Raw genomic sequence first — 15,434 nt, forward strand, 5'->3', positions numbered from 1 at the left:
CTAGTTGGGGTGTATGGGGTGTCAGGGTGTATGGTGGGGGAACATGTCACGTCCTTTTCAGGGCAGTTAGTCCACCTTTGGTCCCCACCTGGCACTCAGCTCTCACCTGTGGCTCCCCGTAGCTGTTTGCATGCGACAGCGGCCACACCCCGGGCAACGGCTTCGACAAGCCGGCTAAACCAGGTGAGGGTAGCCGACTGGTCTCAAACCCTCGGTGTGATAGAGAGTTGTCTATCCCAGCATGTGAAGACAGACTCCGGCGGATTGAGCGGACGAGACCTATGGAAGGTCCAACGGTCAAGAAGGCGATCTCTGCAAGTGTCGTGGAACGTGTAGAGCAGGACAAGACACAGAAGACGTCCTGGTCATCCACTGCGCCTAGTCCCATCTCCAGCCATCTAGACTCTGTCTTGCCACAGGATCCAGATGGGAATTGGGAAGAGAGAGTGAGGCTGACGCTGCGCAACTCTCCCTCACTTAAATCCAAATCACGCGCTAGTCTCGACACCATCATAATGGTGTCAAGGTCCTCATCGACGTCAACGATGGACGAACAACCAACCAACCAACCAGTTGGTACCTCTATATATTGATTTAGAAAACTTTCCTGAACACATTTTACAAACTCTAACCCATCTAGACCCCTAACAGTATGGGAGTCCCAATCAATATGTGGAAATTTAAAATCCCCTACCATCACAACTTTATGTTTCCTGCAGTTGCTTGCTATCCCTCTGCAGATTTGCTCCTCCAATTCTCGCTGACTATTGGGTGGTCAATAATACAACCCCACTAATGTGGCCACACCTTTCCTGTTTCTCAGCTCCACCCATAAGGACTCAGTAGACAAGCCCTCTAATCTGTCCTGCCTGAGCACTGCTGTAACATTTTCCCTGACAAGAAATGCTACCCCCCCCTTCATTCCTCTGCCTCTATCACATCTGAAACATCGGAACCCTGGAATATTAAGCTGCCAGTCCTGCCCCTCCTGTAGCCAAGTTTCATTAATTGCTATAACGTCATAATTCCACGTGTCAATCCACACCCTCAACTTGTCTGCCTTCCCCGCAATACTCCTAGCATTGAAATATATACACCTCAGGAGATTTTTACCACCACTCACAACCTTTCTATTAGCGGCTTTGCTTGAACTTTTAACATCATTTATTTTCACCCCAGCCTCACTGTCAGCTCTGGCACTCTGGTTCCCATCCCCCTGCAAATCTAGTTTAAAGCCTCCCCAAGAGCACTAATAAACCTTCCTGAAAAGATATTGGTCCCCTTGTAGTTCAAGTGTAACCCGTCTCTCTTGTACAGGTCCCACCTGCCCCAGAAGAGGTCCCAATGATCCTGAAATCTGAAACCCTGCCCCCTACACCAGTTCCTCAGCCACTTGTTCCTCCTCCAGAGCATCCTATTCTTAGCCTCACTGGCACCTAGCACAGGTAGCAATCCTGAGATTACCACCCTCAAGGTCCTGCTTTTCAACTTCCTACCAAGCTCTCTATACTCACTTTCCAGGACCTCCTCACTCTTCCTTGCTATGTCATTGGTACCGATGTGCACCACGACATCTGGCTGATCACCCTCCCACTTCAGAATGTCATGCAAGCGATCAGAGACACCCTTGACCCTGGCACCCAGGAGACAACAAACCATCCTGGATTCTCTGTCACGACCACAGAACCTCCTATCTGTACCTCTAACTATAGAGTCCCCTATCACGACCGCTCTCCTCTTCTTCCACCCTCCCTTCTGCACTGCAGAACCAGACTCAGTGCCAGAGACTTGGCTGCTGCAGCTTGTCCCAGGTAAGTCAACCCCCCAACAGTATCCAATGCGGTATACTTGTTGTTGAGGGGAATGGCCACAGGGGAACCCTGCTCTGCCTGCCCTTTCCTCTTCCCTCGCCTGACAGTGACCCAATTTCCTGTCCTCTGCTCCTTTGGCGTAACTACCTCCCTGTAGCTACGATCTATAATCTCCTCATTCTCCCGAATGATCCACAGGTCATCCAGTTCCTGCTCCAGTTCCCTAACGCAGTTCGTTAGGAGCCGCAGCTGGATGCACTTCTTGCAGGTGTCGTTGTCAGGGACACCGGAGGGCTCCCTGACTTCCCACATCCTGCAAGAGGAGCATTCCAACATCCTGTCTGGCATTCTCTCTACGCTAAACAATCTGGACAAAAAAAACTTACCGGAACCTACCCTGGCCTCTGCCTGCTCTCGCCGAAGCCTGCTGAACCAAAGCCGTCCCACTCTGCTCCCTCTCACTCTGCTGCCCGCTCAGAATGCTGCCCACTGTATATGGAGGTCTGTTTTTAAACATTGGCACGCTACGTCACGAGTGCAGACCCTTCTCCCCGAGCAGTGTTTAAAAAAAAAGACTTTTTGCACCCGATTTCTTCACTCCCTTCTTCTCAGCTGCTTGCTTCGACTGAAAAGTTAACTCACTTTTTCCTTAGAACTGGAGTTTACTATGAAGTTATTCATCAGTAATATTAATTTAAATTTTCTCTCACCACAATATTATCCAAACTGCTTCTAGAAACAACTCTGACCTGCACCTTACAGCTTTAATATGCTCCTTTATTTCTTTTCTCTCTAACTTCTTTCATTAATCTATCAGCCAGGCAGCTTTGTAGACATTAGGATTACTGGTTAACTTTGGTTTCATTCCAACAGAGATCCCTTCATCTTAGTCATCTGTTCTGCACCCTCTCTGCAACTTAAAGCTAACTTATTTTACATCACTTTCACAGATTTTGCCTAATTGATTGATTGCTTCCAGTATTATCACTCTATTTTAGATTACTATAATCTGTAGTTTCTTGATTTTAAATTTATTACCAATTCCTTGTTGCCTCCATAAAGTTGATAATAGACTTTCAGCTTGGATCACAGCACAGGTAAACTGGTTAAAATGCTACACTACGTTAATAGAAAAGAGAAAATGTCACAAAATACACATTACCTTTCCTTCAATAATCTTGAAAACCAATGAGTTCATGTCCTTGGCATTAAAGGCATGTTTCAATGTTGCCATTTCAAATGCACAACAACCAAGGGCCCAGACATCGGACTACAGAGAAAATAAAGAAAATCTTGTAAAGCAGAAAACACTTAGTCTACAATTTTTACTCATTTCATCGCTCCATTGCAAACACTTGTTCTAATGCTTTCCATAATTCTTCAATAATTCACATAGTGTTATTGCGCCATGGAGGTGTAAAAGCTACATGATGCTAATACAGCTTGGGGTGTCAAAGTTCATGCCCAGAGTTCTGTGAGGAGTTCATCTGTTCTCCCTGTGGAATACATGGGTTTTCTCCGGGTGCTCCAGTTTCCCCCCACAGTCCAAAAATGTACCAGTTAGTAGGTTAATTGGTCATTATAAATTGTCCCGTGATTAGGCTAGTGTTAAATAGGTCAGTTGTTGGCAGCATGGCTCAAAGGGCCTATTCTGTGCTGTATTTCCGAATAAAATTAATAAAATAAAGTGAATTCAGAGCAGAGCTATCAGCCTAATAAAGCGATAATATGTTGGAAATAATTTTAGTACCAAAATTAGTTAGATGTAAAATAAGATTAGAAAAATCTGAAACTCAAATCCAGAATGATCTGGACCATTAAGTCCCTGTATTAACAGAGGTAGCAAAGAGAACAGTTTGTCATCCTACTCCAGGTATTCAGTTGAGTATGTTGACGAGCTGGCAAGACAGATTTCATTTCTGTTTTAGTGCTGGCCCAGCTGAGCTTGCTGTGTTAGATACACCCAATAGCTAAAGTGAAAGGATCGGAAAAGATATGCTCATCCAGATTTCAAAATTAACCAGAAATGCTGACCCCATCCTTCCCTTCCCCATTCCAAGTAAGGCTACTTTCAACTTTGGAGGAGTTATGCATACTCTCTAACTGAAACTACCTCTCATTCCTGCATTCAAACACTTCTCCCAATCCAACTACTCTCCATCTCATGCATTTACTTCACACTTGTTTGTGATCCTCCAAATCAAGACTCTTCACAACATCTACCCGGGCATCAGGTAACATGGGTAGGTTACCCGATTTCTCATCTCCTGTTTACCAGCAGGTACCCTGTCTGTTTTCGTAATCAACCCATCTATGGGGCATTTTCCATTCAACAAAAAAACAAAAATAAATAAATAGAATCTAACATAACTGACAGGCTTGTTTTTTTGTTTATTTACTTTATTTAGAGATGCAGCACAGAACAGGCCCTCTTCCAGCACTTTGTGCCACACTGCCCAGCAACCCCAATTTAACCCCAGCCTAGCCTAATCGCGGGACAATTTACAACAACTAATTAATTTACTAATCAATATGTCTTTGCATTGTAGGAGGAAACTGGAGCACCCACAGAAAACCCACACATTCCACAGGGAGGACGGACAAACTCCTTACAGTTGATCTCTGACGCCCCCAGCTGTATTAGTGTCCCGCTAACTGCTACGCTACTGTGGCAGCCCATCTAGAAATTTCTAAGTGGGAAATTATTGAAAAATCACCGATGGAGTTAAAGGGAGGTAAAAAAACACAAACTAACAGAAAGGTATATTTAAATATCTTGCAAACACTTTCTAACCAAAAGCACAGTAAAGTTATATGATAGCGCCTTACCTTGTGGTTGTAAGGTTTGTTGCAGAGGAGTTCTGGGCTCATGTAATACGGTGTTCCAATCAGAGTGCTGGCCATGTCATGCTGCTGGTCCAACACTCTGGCAATGCCCAGGTCCCCAACCTTTATGATGTTTGATTTTGTTAAGAAGATGTTTTGAGTTTTAAGATCTCTATGCAGGATCTGTTTTTCATGTAAATACTGTAACAAAACATGCATAGATCTCATTCATTGTATAACTTCTGTTTCAAATTCTCAACATTAACCATTTGCAATATTCAATCCAAAGATACCTGAATTGTTTTTTTTATGATTTTACAAATTCAACATGATGTACAATGAAGAATTTTAGACAGAGAAAGAACAAATGCAAACATTACGTACAGGGTGTGTGTGGGAAGGGTGACATGAAAGCTGAGTAGTTTGACAGAGTTTAAAAGCTGGCTTGTTGGCTTTTCCATGAGGGTAGAAAGTGATTGTCCCTTACTCTCCATCTGCATTGCGTTTTTGTGTCTGACATAGATGGAGATAAGCTGTAGTCAGTTTTAGTTGGTGGAGTCGATGAGTGTCTGGATCTAGGCAAAGCTCACAGGTTAGCCGTTGACTACCCTGAACCAATGCCAGCAAAGGGGTATAGAATCACCCACATCCCATTTTTTAAAATTGAAGTATGCATGATGAGATTCTAATCTAGACTGTATGTGACTAGAGGCTTGGCATCTTCTGTATCTTCTTACTCTTTCTATGTACAACTTGACCCGTTCTCTTCTGCTGCCCATTCCCTCCCTTTTAATTTCTTTTTGCTCCTGTCTTTTTCTACTCCTTCTCACTCTCTCTTGCCTCTCCCTTCTCAACTGTCCTGTTCTTCTACTTATCAGATTCTATGGTAGCTAGCATCAATGGGAAGCAAACATTTCCAGAATCTTTCTTGTTGACTATTGCAGGTCAAGTTGGAATCACATAACGATAGTGCCTTCTCTCTCTCTCTCACACACACACAGTTATTGACTGACTATCCAAGGAGTGGGGGATTTTCATCATGGGGGACCATTACGTGAGGAAAAGATGGGAGTATGTGGCATTTAACATAATGAATCAAATTTGGCCCATGAAATCTCCTCAGAAACTGTAGCCCAATATTTTTTTCCGTTAATTTACGTTAACTGAATTCAAAGTACATTTATTATCAAAGTATGTATACTATATACAACACTGAGAGTCATCTTCTTTCAGGCAGCCACAAAACAAAGAAGCACAATAGAATTTGAATAAACTCTTCTCGGGCTTCCAGCTGGGGTACAGGTATTGATTGTAACCAAAGTTTTGATGATAAACTCCGCCAAATGGCTGGAAGCCCAAGAGGTGTTTATTCATCATATATGGTGGGAAGGCACTAGATCTCTTTTCACAATAGAATTCACTAAACAACCCCACACCACAAAGACAGTCAATCATCCAAAGTATGAAAAATATATCATGCAAAACAGAGAAAAATAGCAAACAATGCACAGGTCCACGGCCACAGAGCCAGGTCAGCGCTGAGAGCTTTAAAGCCATGCTAACAACTTGGTGCAATTAACTAGCAGCCCACACATTGTCAATTTTACCCACCAAGGGCTCATTTTTTAAAAATGTAGATGCATTTCCCAGCTTCTGATATACAGAACTGTACCTGTAATGCCATGGCAATCTGAACAAACCATTCCACGACTTGACTTTCTGGCAGCAATTTGCCCTTCTGTTCCTTCAGTTTGTGATACAAATCTCCACCTTCACAGTAACCCATCACGATGTATAAAATTCCATCATCTCCTTCCCATGATTCTCTGTAGGTTACAATATTAGGATGTCGAAGCTGGGATAAAAGCTGGGCTTCTTGTTCTGCTGCTTTGCGCTCACGACTGGAAACACTTCTCAAATTCAGTTTCTTGACAACATACTGGAAATTCAATAACATTTCGCCATAAACATAGGTGTTTACTTCACTGGCTTATCAAAATGCAAACGCATTGGGTAAAATACAGAGTATTTATTTTCAACTCCTTTTCTTTGAGAAGGAATAAAATTGCTACACAAGTCTTCTCCTGTTGGAGCCTTTCTTCTCTAAGTCCTCCGAATTCATTCTTCAAAGTTCCTTTTCATTTTCCACGTTAAATGAACCTTTACAAGAAGAAGCTGTATTGGGTCACATATTTGTAATAAGTAGATTTCAGCACAAGCCTTTGAATAAAATGAGTGCAGCAGCAACAACCAGATCATACCCTACAAATTGCTGAAACTTTACTCAAGTATAGGATTGGCCAAAATGTGAACAAATGGGCACAAGCCAAAAAGAATCATCAGCAGCAAAGCCGCAAGGTCTTTACAATCCCATTAAGCAGCACTGATTGCTTTGGTGGTGATGAGCAGGGTTGTGGGGCTGACCTATATGCTACTTAACACTCTACAAACTGCAGTTAGCCAATACACAGGCTGGTCTGTGGCACTGCAACATGGCAGCATCAACTTTTAATTAGCAGTTCATTTTAATTGACATCATTTATCTACCTGACCTGATTGCTCTGGCAGTTGTTGGAAGAGTATGTGCAAGCTCACTTACCAAAATGGCATTCCTTGTTGGAAATGTAAACTTGTACCAATGGGAATTAAATAACAAGGTAGCACAGAAAGATACAGGTGGTATAGAGCCGAGCTTCTCACAATAATCTACTATCGGGGAAAATATGTGAACATTTCAATGCCGTATAAAGCAGAATGAGACAGAATGTTCTGCAGCAGAGCTTCTGATAGAGTGGGTGCCTCTGTCCCCACTCCCTCCAGCTCAGAAACTACCTTGTCAAAAGGCATCAGTTCAGCAATGCAAACAAGATATGGGACCTACGTAAACAAGGTAAACAACCAAGTACTTCATTGATTAAGGTTTGTACTTCATTAAGGTTTGAACGGCAGCCAATCAGACGTGGGGAGCAAAAAAAGGAATGACTCACTAAGGTTGGTGTGTGCGCACTAAAAAGCAGCACCTCACGGGAGTTTCAGCATTTGACAGCAGCCAATCAGAGATCTGGATTCATTAGCAAATGCAAATTAAAATAAGGCAGGGGCAAGCAGAGTGGCCTTTGTTGGAGTGAACAATGTTAGAGTGGGGTTTTTGAGGCTTTAGCTCTTCGAGGCTTCAGCGAGGAGAGGCTCGAGTGAGAAAAGGTGAAAAGCTGTAGGTAGATATTTCTCAGTTTATTCATTGTTTCCTTCTTTATAATTACACAGTTAGAGCAGTAGGGATGCCAGGCAGGATAGTTGAATGCTCTTCCTGTGGGATGTGGGAGGGCAGGGAGATCTCTGACAACTTCACCTGCAAGAAGTATATCCAGCTGCAACTTCTAATACTCCACGTTAAGGAGTACGATCTGGCACTGGATGATCTCCAGATTCAGGAGGCTGAAGGGGTGATGGACAAGATGTATAGAGAGGTAGTTACACCCAAGGTGTAGGACACGTAAACTGGGAGAAAGACAGAAAGGGGGAAAGGGGTTAAGGAGCCAGTGCAGAGTACCCCTGTGGTCATCCCCTCAACAACCGGTATACCACTTTGGATACTACTGGGGGTGGGGGGAATGATCTAGCAGAGGAAAGTCACGGAGGTCAGGTCTCTGGCACTGAGTCTGGCTCTGTGGCTCAGAAGGGAAGGAGAGAAAGGAGGCAAGCTGTGGTGATATGGGTTCATTCGGGGAACAGAAAGGAGGTTCTGTGGACGAGAATGAGATTCCCAGAGGTATGTTGCTTCCTGGGTAACAGTGGATCTCCTCAGCATTCTTAAATGGAAGAGTGAACAGCCAGATGTCATGGTTCTTGTAGGTACAATGACATAGCCAGGAACAGTGATGAGGTTCTGCAAAGTGAGTTCAGGGAGTTAGGAGCTAAGTTAAAGGACAGGATCTCCAGGGTTCTGATCTCAGGATTACCACCGTGCCACGTGCTTGGAAGGCCAGAAATAGGAAGAACATACAGTTTAACACATGGCTAAAGAGTTCGTATAGGAGGGAGGGCATCGAATTTTTGGATAACTGGGCTCTCTTTCAAGAAAGGTGGAACTTTTACAGAAGACATAGAAACATAGAAAACATAGAAAATAGGTGCAGGAGTAGGCCATTCGGCCCTTCGAGCCTGCACCGCCATTTATTATGATCATGGCTGATCATCCAACTCAGAACCCCGCCCCAGCCTTCCCTCCATACCCCCTGATCCCCGTAGCCACAAGGGCCATATCTAACTTCCTCTTAAATATAGCCAATGAACTGGCCTCAACTGTTTCCTGTGGCAGAGAATTCCACAGATTCACCACTCTCTGTGTGAAGAAGTTTTTCCTAATCTTGGTCCTAAAAGGCTTCCCCTTTATCCTCAAACTGTGACCCCTCATTCTGGACTTCCCCAACATCGGGAACAATCTTCCTGCATCTAGCCTGTCCAATCCCTTTAGGATTTTATACGTTTCAATCAGATCCCCCCTCAATCTTCTAAATTCCAACGAGTACAAGCCCAGTTCATCCAGTCTTTCTTCATATGAAAGTCCTGCCATCCCAGGAATCAATCTGGTGAACCTTCTTTGTACTCCCTCTATGGCAAGGATGTCTTTCCTCAGATTAGGGGACCAAAACTGCACACAATACTCCAGGTGTGGTCTCACCAAGGCCTTGTACAACTGCAGTAGTACCTCCCTGCTCCTGTACTCGAATCCTCTCGCTATAAATGCCAGCATACCATTTGCCTTTTTCACCGCCTGCTGTACCTGCATGCCCACTTTCAATGACTGGTGTATAATGACACCCAGGTCTCGTTGCACCTCCCCTTTTCCTAATTGGTCATCATTCAGATAATAATCTGTTTTCCTATTTTTGCCACCAAAGTGGATAACTTCACATTTATCCACATTAAATTGCATCTGCCATGAATTTGCCCACTCACCCAAACTACCCAAGTCACCCTGCATCCTCCTCACAGCTAACACTGCCGCACAGTTTCGTGTCATCCGCAAACTTGGAGATGCTGCATTTAATTCCCTCATCCAAGTCATTAATATATATTGTAGACAACTGGGGTCCCAGCACTGAGCCTTGCGGTACCCCACTAGCCACTGCCTGCCATTCTGAAAAGGTCCCGTTTATTCCCACTCTTTGCTTCCTGTCTGCTAACCAATTCTCCACCCACACCAATACCTTACCCCCAATACCGTGTGCTTTAAGTTTGCACACTAATCTCCTGCGTGGGACCTTGTCAAAAGGCTTTTGAAAATCCAAATATACCACATCCACATGGTTTGTACTTAAACTGGAAGGGGATTAATATCCTAGTGGAAAGGTTTGCAGGGTGGGAGTTAAACTAGACTTGCTGGGGGATGGGAACCAGAGTGCCGGAACAGATACGACTGTAGTTGTTAAGACCTCGGACAAAGTCAGGAATCAAAAGGTCGAATCACAAACAACAGAAAATCTGCAGATGCTGGAAATCTGACCAACACACACAAAATGCTGGAGGAACTCAGCAGGCCAGGCAGCATCTATAGAAAAAGCCACAGTCGCAGGGTTTCTGCCTGAAATGTCGACTGTGCTTATTTCCATAGATGCTGCCTAGCCTGCTGAGTTCCTCCAGCATTTTGTATGTGTTAGACTAATGTTCTGAGTTATGTACACTACAATGCAAGAAGTATTGTAAGAAAGGCAGACGAGCTCAGGGCATGGATCAACTCATGGAATTATGATATTGTGGCCATTAGGGAGACTTGGTTGCAGGAGGGGCAGGACTGGCAGCTCAATATTCTGGGGTTCTGTTGTTTTAGACGTGATAGAGCGGGAGGGATTAAAGTGCGACGGATGGCATCACAAAACAAAAATTTCACAGCAGTGCTCTGCCCGGACAGACAGGAAAACATGTCTAGTGGGGCTTTATGGGTGGAACTGAGGAATAAGGAAGGTATGACTACGTTAATGGGCCTATATTATAGAACTATAGGCTACCCATAGTCTGTGGGATTTAGAGGAACAAATTTGTAGAGAGATTGCAGTCTGTGGCAAGAAACTCAAGGTTGTGATAGTAGGTGATTTTAAACTTCCACATATTGACAGGAACTCACATACTATAAAAGGACCAGATGGGATAGAGTTTGTCAAATGTGTTCTGGAAAGTTTCCTTAATCAGTACACAGAAGTCCCAATGAGAGAGTGTGCAATACTTGAACTCCTATTAGGGAATGAGACAGAGCAGGTGACAGAAGTTTGTGTAGGGGAACATTTTGCTTCTAGTGATCATAATGCCATTAGTTTCAAGGCAATTATGGAAAAGGGTAGGTCTGGTCCTCGGATTGAGATTCTAAATTTGAGAAAGGCAGATTTTAATGGTATCAGAAAGGATTTTTTTCAGTGTGGATTGGGACAGCCTGTTTTCTGGCAAAGATGTACTTGGTATATAAGAGCTCTTCAAAAATTAAATTATGAGTGTATGAAGCTTGTAAGTGCTTGTCAGAATAAATGGCAAGGATAAAAGGTTTAGGGAACCTTGGTTTTTGAAAGGTATTGAAGCCCTGGTTAAGGGGGGAGAAAAAGGTGCATACCAGTATAAGCAGGTAGGAAAAAATGAGATACTGTGAGGAGTAGAAGAAATACAAGAGAAGACTTGAAGAAATCAGGAGGGCTGAAAGAAGGAATGCAGTTGCTCTAGCAGACAAGGTGAAGAAGAATCCTAAGGGCTTCTACAGACATGTTAAGAGCAAAACGATTGCAAGGGACAAAATTGGTCCTCTGGAAGATCAGAAAGGTAATCTATGTCTGGAACCAAAAAGATGTGGGAGATCTTAAATTGATTATTTGCATTTCTATTTACTCAGGAGATAGACACAAGATTTATAGAAGTGAGGCAAAGCAGCAGCAAGATCATGGACCCTACACAGATTATAGAGGAGGTGTTTGCTGTCTTGAGGCAAAATCAGGGTGGATAAATCCACAGAGTGTGAGGGAGGCAAGTACAGAAACTAGCAAATCTTCTTTAACAACAGGTAAGGTACTGGAGGATTGGAGGATAGCTAATGTTCTTCTGCTGTTTAAGAAAGGCTCACAGAATAAACAAGGAAATTTTAGGCCAGTGAGCCTGATATCAGAAGACGATAAGTTATTGGAAGGTATTCTAAGACACTGGGTATATTTGGAAAGACCGTGATAGATTAGAGATAGTCAGCATGGCTTTGTACGTGGTACGTCATGTCTAAGCAATCTTACCGAGTTTTGAGAAGATGTTACCAGGAAAATTGATGAAGAAAAGGCTCTGGACTTCAGTAAGGCATTTGACAAGGTCCTGCATGGGTGGTTGGTCAAGGTTCAGTCACTTTGCATTCAAGATGAGGTAGTAAACTGGATTAGACATTGGCTGTGCAGGAGAAGCCAGACAGTGGTAGTAGATGGTTTCCTTTCTGACTGGAGGCTGTGACTAGCGGAGTGCTGCAGGGATCAGGGCTGGGTCAGTTGTTGTGGCATCTATATCAACAATCTGGATGATAATATGGGTAACTGGATCGGTGAATTTGAGGATGACACCAAGATTTAGAGTGTAGTGGACAGCAAGGAAGACTACCCAAGCTTGAAACAGGATCTGGACCAGCAGGAAAAATAGCAGATGTAATTTAATGTAGACAAGTATGAGGTGTTCCACTTCAACAGGACCAATCAAGGTAGGTCATACACAGTGAAAGGTAAGGTACTGAGCAATGTGGTAGAACAAAGGGATCTGGAATACAGGCCCATAGTTCATTGAATTGTGATAGATAGGTAGATAGGGTCATTAAGAAAGGTCTTGATACTTTGGCCTTCATAGATCGAAGTACTGAGAACAAGAGATGGGATGTTATGTTGAAGTTGTACAGGACATTGGTGAGGCCTAATTTGGAGTATTATGTGTAGTTTTGATTACCTACCTAAAGGAGCAGTAAATAAGATTGAAAGAGTACAGAGAAAATTTACCAGGATGTTACCGGGACTGGAGGGCCTGAGTTATAAGGGAAGACTGAATAGGTGAAAAAAAACACTTCTCAGGCTTCCAGCCGGGTACAGGTATCAATTATAACTAACGTTTTGTGACAAATTCCGCCATCTTCATAAGGGGTGATGCCTGGGCCAGTCCAGTGGTATTTATACCCCTGTAGTCCATCCCTCCTAATTGATTAGTCCTCATCCAATCCATTTTCTGCTCTCCCACCTTGCTTACAATCCTTACTTAGAGCGAGACCTTCATCTTTGTTAAAATTCTTTTCCTCTAGGTTTATTTCAATGGCTTCCTTTACCAGGCAGTCCCAAAAGCCATTGGCACGGCACTGTAGTTTTGTGCCATTGAAGTCAAAACTAATTTGGACCTGGACAGTCTCCCCGAACAAATAAGACTATTACACACAACGTTCCTATAGAATGGCCACAAGCTGAATTAAATCAATTGGGCCCTTAAAAGGGCCGACGGAAACACCAGGGAACCTAACAACAAGGAGGAACCCATCGCTCTTGCCTGTCTACCCTATAGTTCCACAGTTTCTGGAAGGATCACCAGGCTCTTGAAGAAATACCTGATTAATACCATCCACAAATCCGCGAAGAAACTCAAACCATAGTTTATGCAGGTCAAAAGTGACCTGGGACTCAGGTTGGCTGGCGTTTACAGGATTCCCGGTGAATGTGGAGTTGTGTACTGTATATCGCCCAGCTGGGACACACAGTGAAAAACCGCATCATGGAGCACAGGACGCATATCCGTTTGGGTTACCCGGAGAAATAGTTGGAAGCAGAACATTGTATTCGCAATGGCAACAGGATTAGCTTTGATGGAAGGTGTCAAATCATTGTGCGTAGAGCTAAGGAACTGCAAGGGTAAAAAGATCCTGATGGGAGTTGTATACAAACCCTCAAACAGTAGTAAGGATGTAATCTAGAGATTACAGATTAGAAAAAGCATGTCCAAAGGGCAACGTTACAATAGTCATGGGCGATTTCAATATGCAGGTAGATTGGGACAATCAGGTTGGTGCTGGATTCCAGGGAGAGTTTTTTGAATGCCTAAGACATAGCTTTTCAGTGCAGCTTGTGGGGATCAGCTACACTGGATTGGGTGTTGTGTAATAAACTGAGCCTAAGGTAGAAGAACTCTTAGAAAAAAGTGATCACAATATGATTGAATTCACCCTGAAATTTGAGAAGGAGAAGCTAAAGTCAGATATATCAGTATTGTAGTGGAGTACAGGGAATTACAGCGCCATGAAAGAGGAGTTGGCTCGAAATGAGTGGCAGGGATGGTGGCAGAGTAGCAATAGTAGGAATTTCTGGAAGCAGTTCGGAAGGCACAGGATATATACATCCTAAAGGGGAAGAAGCATTCTAAAAGAAAGATGACATAACCGTAGCTAACAAGAGAAAATTAAAGCCAACATAAAAGCCAAAGAGAGGGCATATAAATAGACCAAAAATTAATGGGAAGTTAGACAATTGGGAAGCTTTTAAAAACCAACAGAAAGCAACTAAGCAAGTCATTGAGAAGGTAAAGATGGAAAAGTAAGCTAGCTAGTAATATTGATAATATCAAAGGTTTCTTCATTAAAGCGTAAAAGAGAAGCAAGAGTGGATATCCAACCACTGGAAGATGATGCTAGAGAGGTAGTAATGGGGGACAAGGAAATACCAGTTGAACTGAATACGTATTTTGCATCATTTTTCACTGTGGTATACAGTGTCGAGAAGTGTACGGCCAAACACTGGTAGAAGAAATGAAAGGGTTGACTGTTTTCTAAATGGAGAGAAAATATAAAAAACTGAGGTGCAAAGGGACTCGGGAGTCCTGTGCAGGATTCCCTAAAGGGTAATTTGCAAGTTGGGTCTGTGGTCAGGAAGGGCAATGCAATGCTGGCATTCATTTCAAGACTAGAATATACAAGCAGACTGTGGTGAATCTGTGGAATTCTTTGCCACAAGCAGCTGTGGAGGCCAAATCTTTGTGTATATTTAAGACAGAGGTTGATAGATTCTTGATTGGTCAGGGCATGATGGGATAGAGGGAGAAGACAAGAGATTGGGGCAGAGAGGAAATTTGAATCAGCCATGATGAAATGGCGGAGCAGACTCAATGGACCAAATGGCCTAATTCCTCGTGTCTGATATCTTAAGATTTTTTGGTCTAAACAAAGGTAACAGATCAATGACATAATTTTGAATGAACTAAATGGATTAACTGAAACAGAAACAGGTTTCTGACTTTTTTAGTTGCTTTCTGTTGTTATTTTTGTGAACCTCCTTTGAACCCTTTCCAGTTTCAGCACATCCTTTCCAAGATAAGGCACTCAACCCTGCTCACAATGCTCTCAAATGAGGCCTCATAAGTGTTTTATAAAGTTTCAACATTACATTCTTGCTTGTATATTCTAGTCCTCTTGAAATGAATGCCAGCATTGCATTGGCCTTCCTGACCACAGACCCAACTTGCAAATTACCCTTTAGGGAATCCTGCACAGGACTCCCGAGTCCCTTTGCACCTCACTTTTTTGTATTTTCTCTCCATTTAGAAAACAGTCAACCCTTTCATTTCTTCTACCAGTGTTTGGCCATACACTTCTCGACACTGTATACCACAGTGAAAAATGATGCAAAATACGTATTCAGTTTATCTGGTATTTCCTTGTCCTCCATTACCACATCGCTAGCGTCATTTTCCAGTGGTCCAATATCCACTCTTGCTTCTCTTTTACGCTTTAATGTAACTGAAGAAACTTTTGATATCCTCAAT

The 15,434-nt window shown here is 43.1% G+C and overlaps 1 protein-coding gene across 2 annotated transcripts in view; it reads right to left on the reverse strand.

Annotated features, from left to right (window-relative positions):
- nek4 (NIMA-related kinase 4) overlaps positions 1 to 15,434 on the reverse strand; it is a 95,286-nt gene that overhangs the window by 73,696 nt on the left and 6,156 nt on the right. For both annotated transcript variants that reach the window (XM_063067614.1, XM_063067613.1), the window contains exons 2-4: positions 6,310 to 6,576; positions 4,641 to 4,838; positions 2,974 to 3,081 (exon numbers count right to left, since the gene is read on the reverse strand). In XM_063067614.1, coding sequence (XP_062923684.1) covers positions 2,974 to 3,081; positions 4,641 to 4,838; positions 6,310 to 6,576 — 573 coding nt within the window. The remainder of the gene's footprint in view (positions 1 to 2,973; positions 3,082 to 4,640; positions 4,839 to 6,309; positions 6,577 to 15,434) is intronic.

This window comes from Mobula hypostoma, chromosome 15 (assembly GCF_963921235.1).
Source record: "Mobula hypostoma chromosome 15, sMobHyp1.1, whole genome shotgun sequence".
Taxonomy (NCBI): Eukaryota; Metazoa; Chordata; class Chondrichthyes; order Myliobatiformes; family Myliobatidae; genus Mobula; species Mobula hypostoma.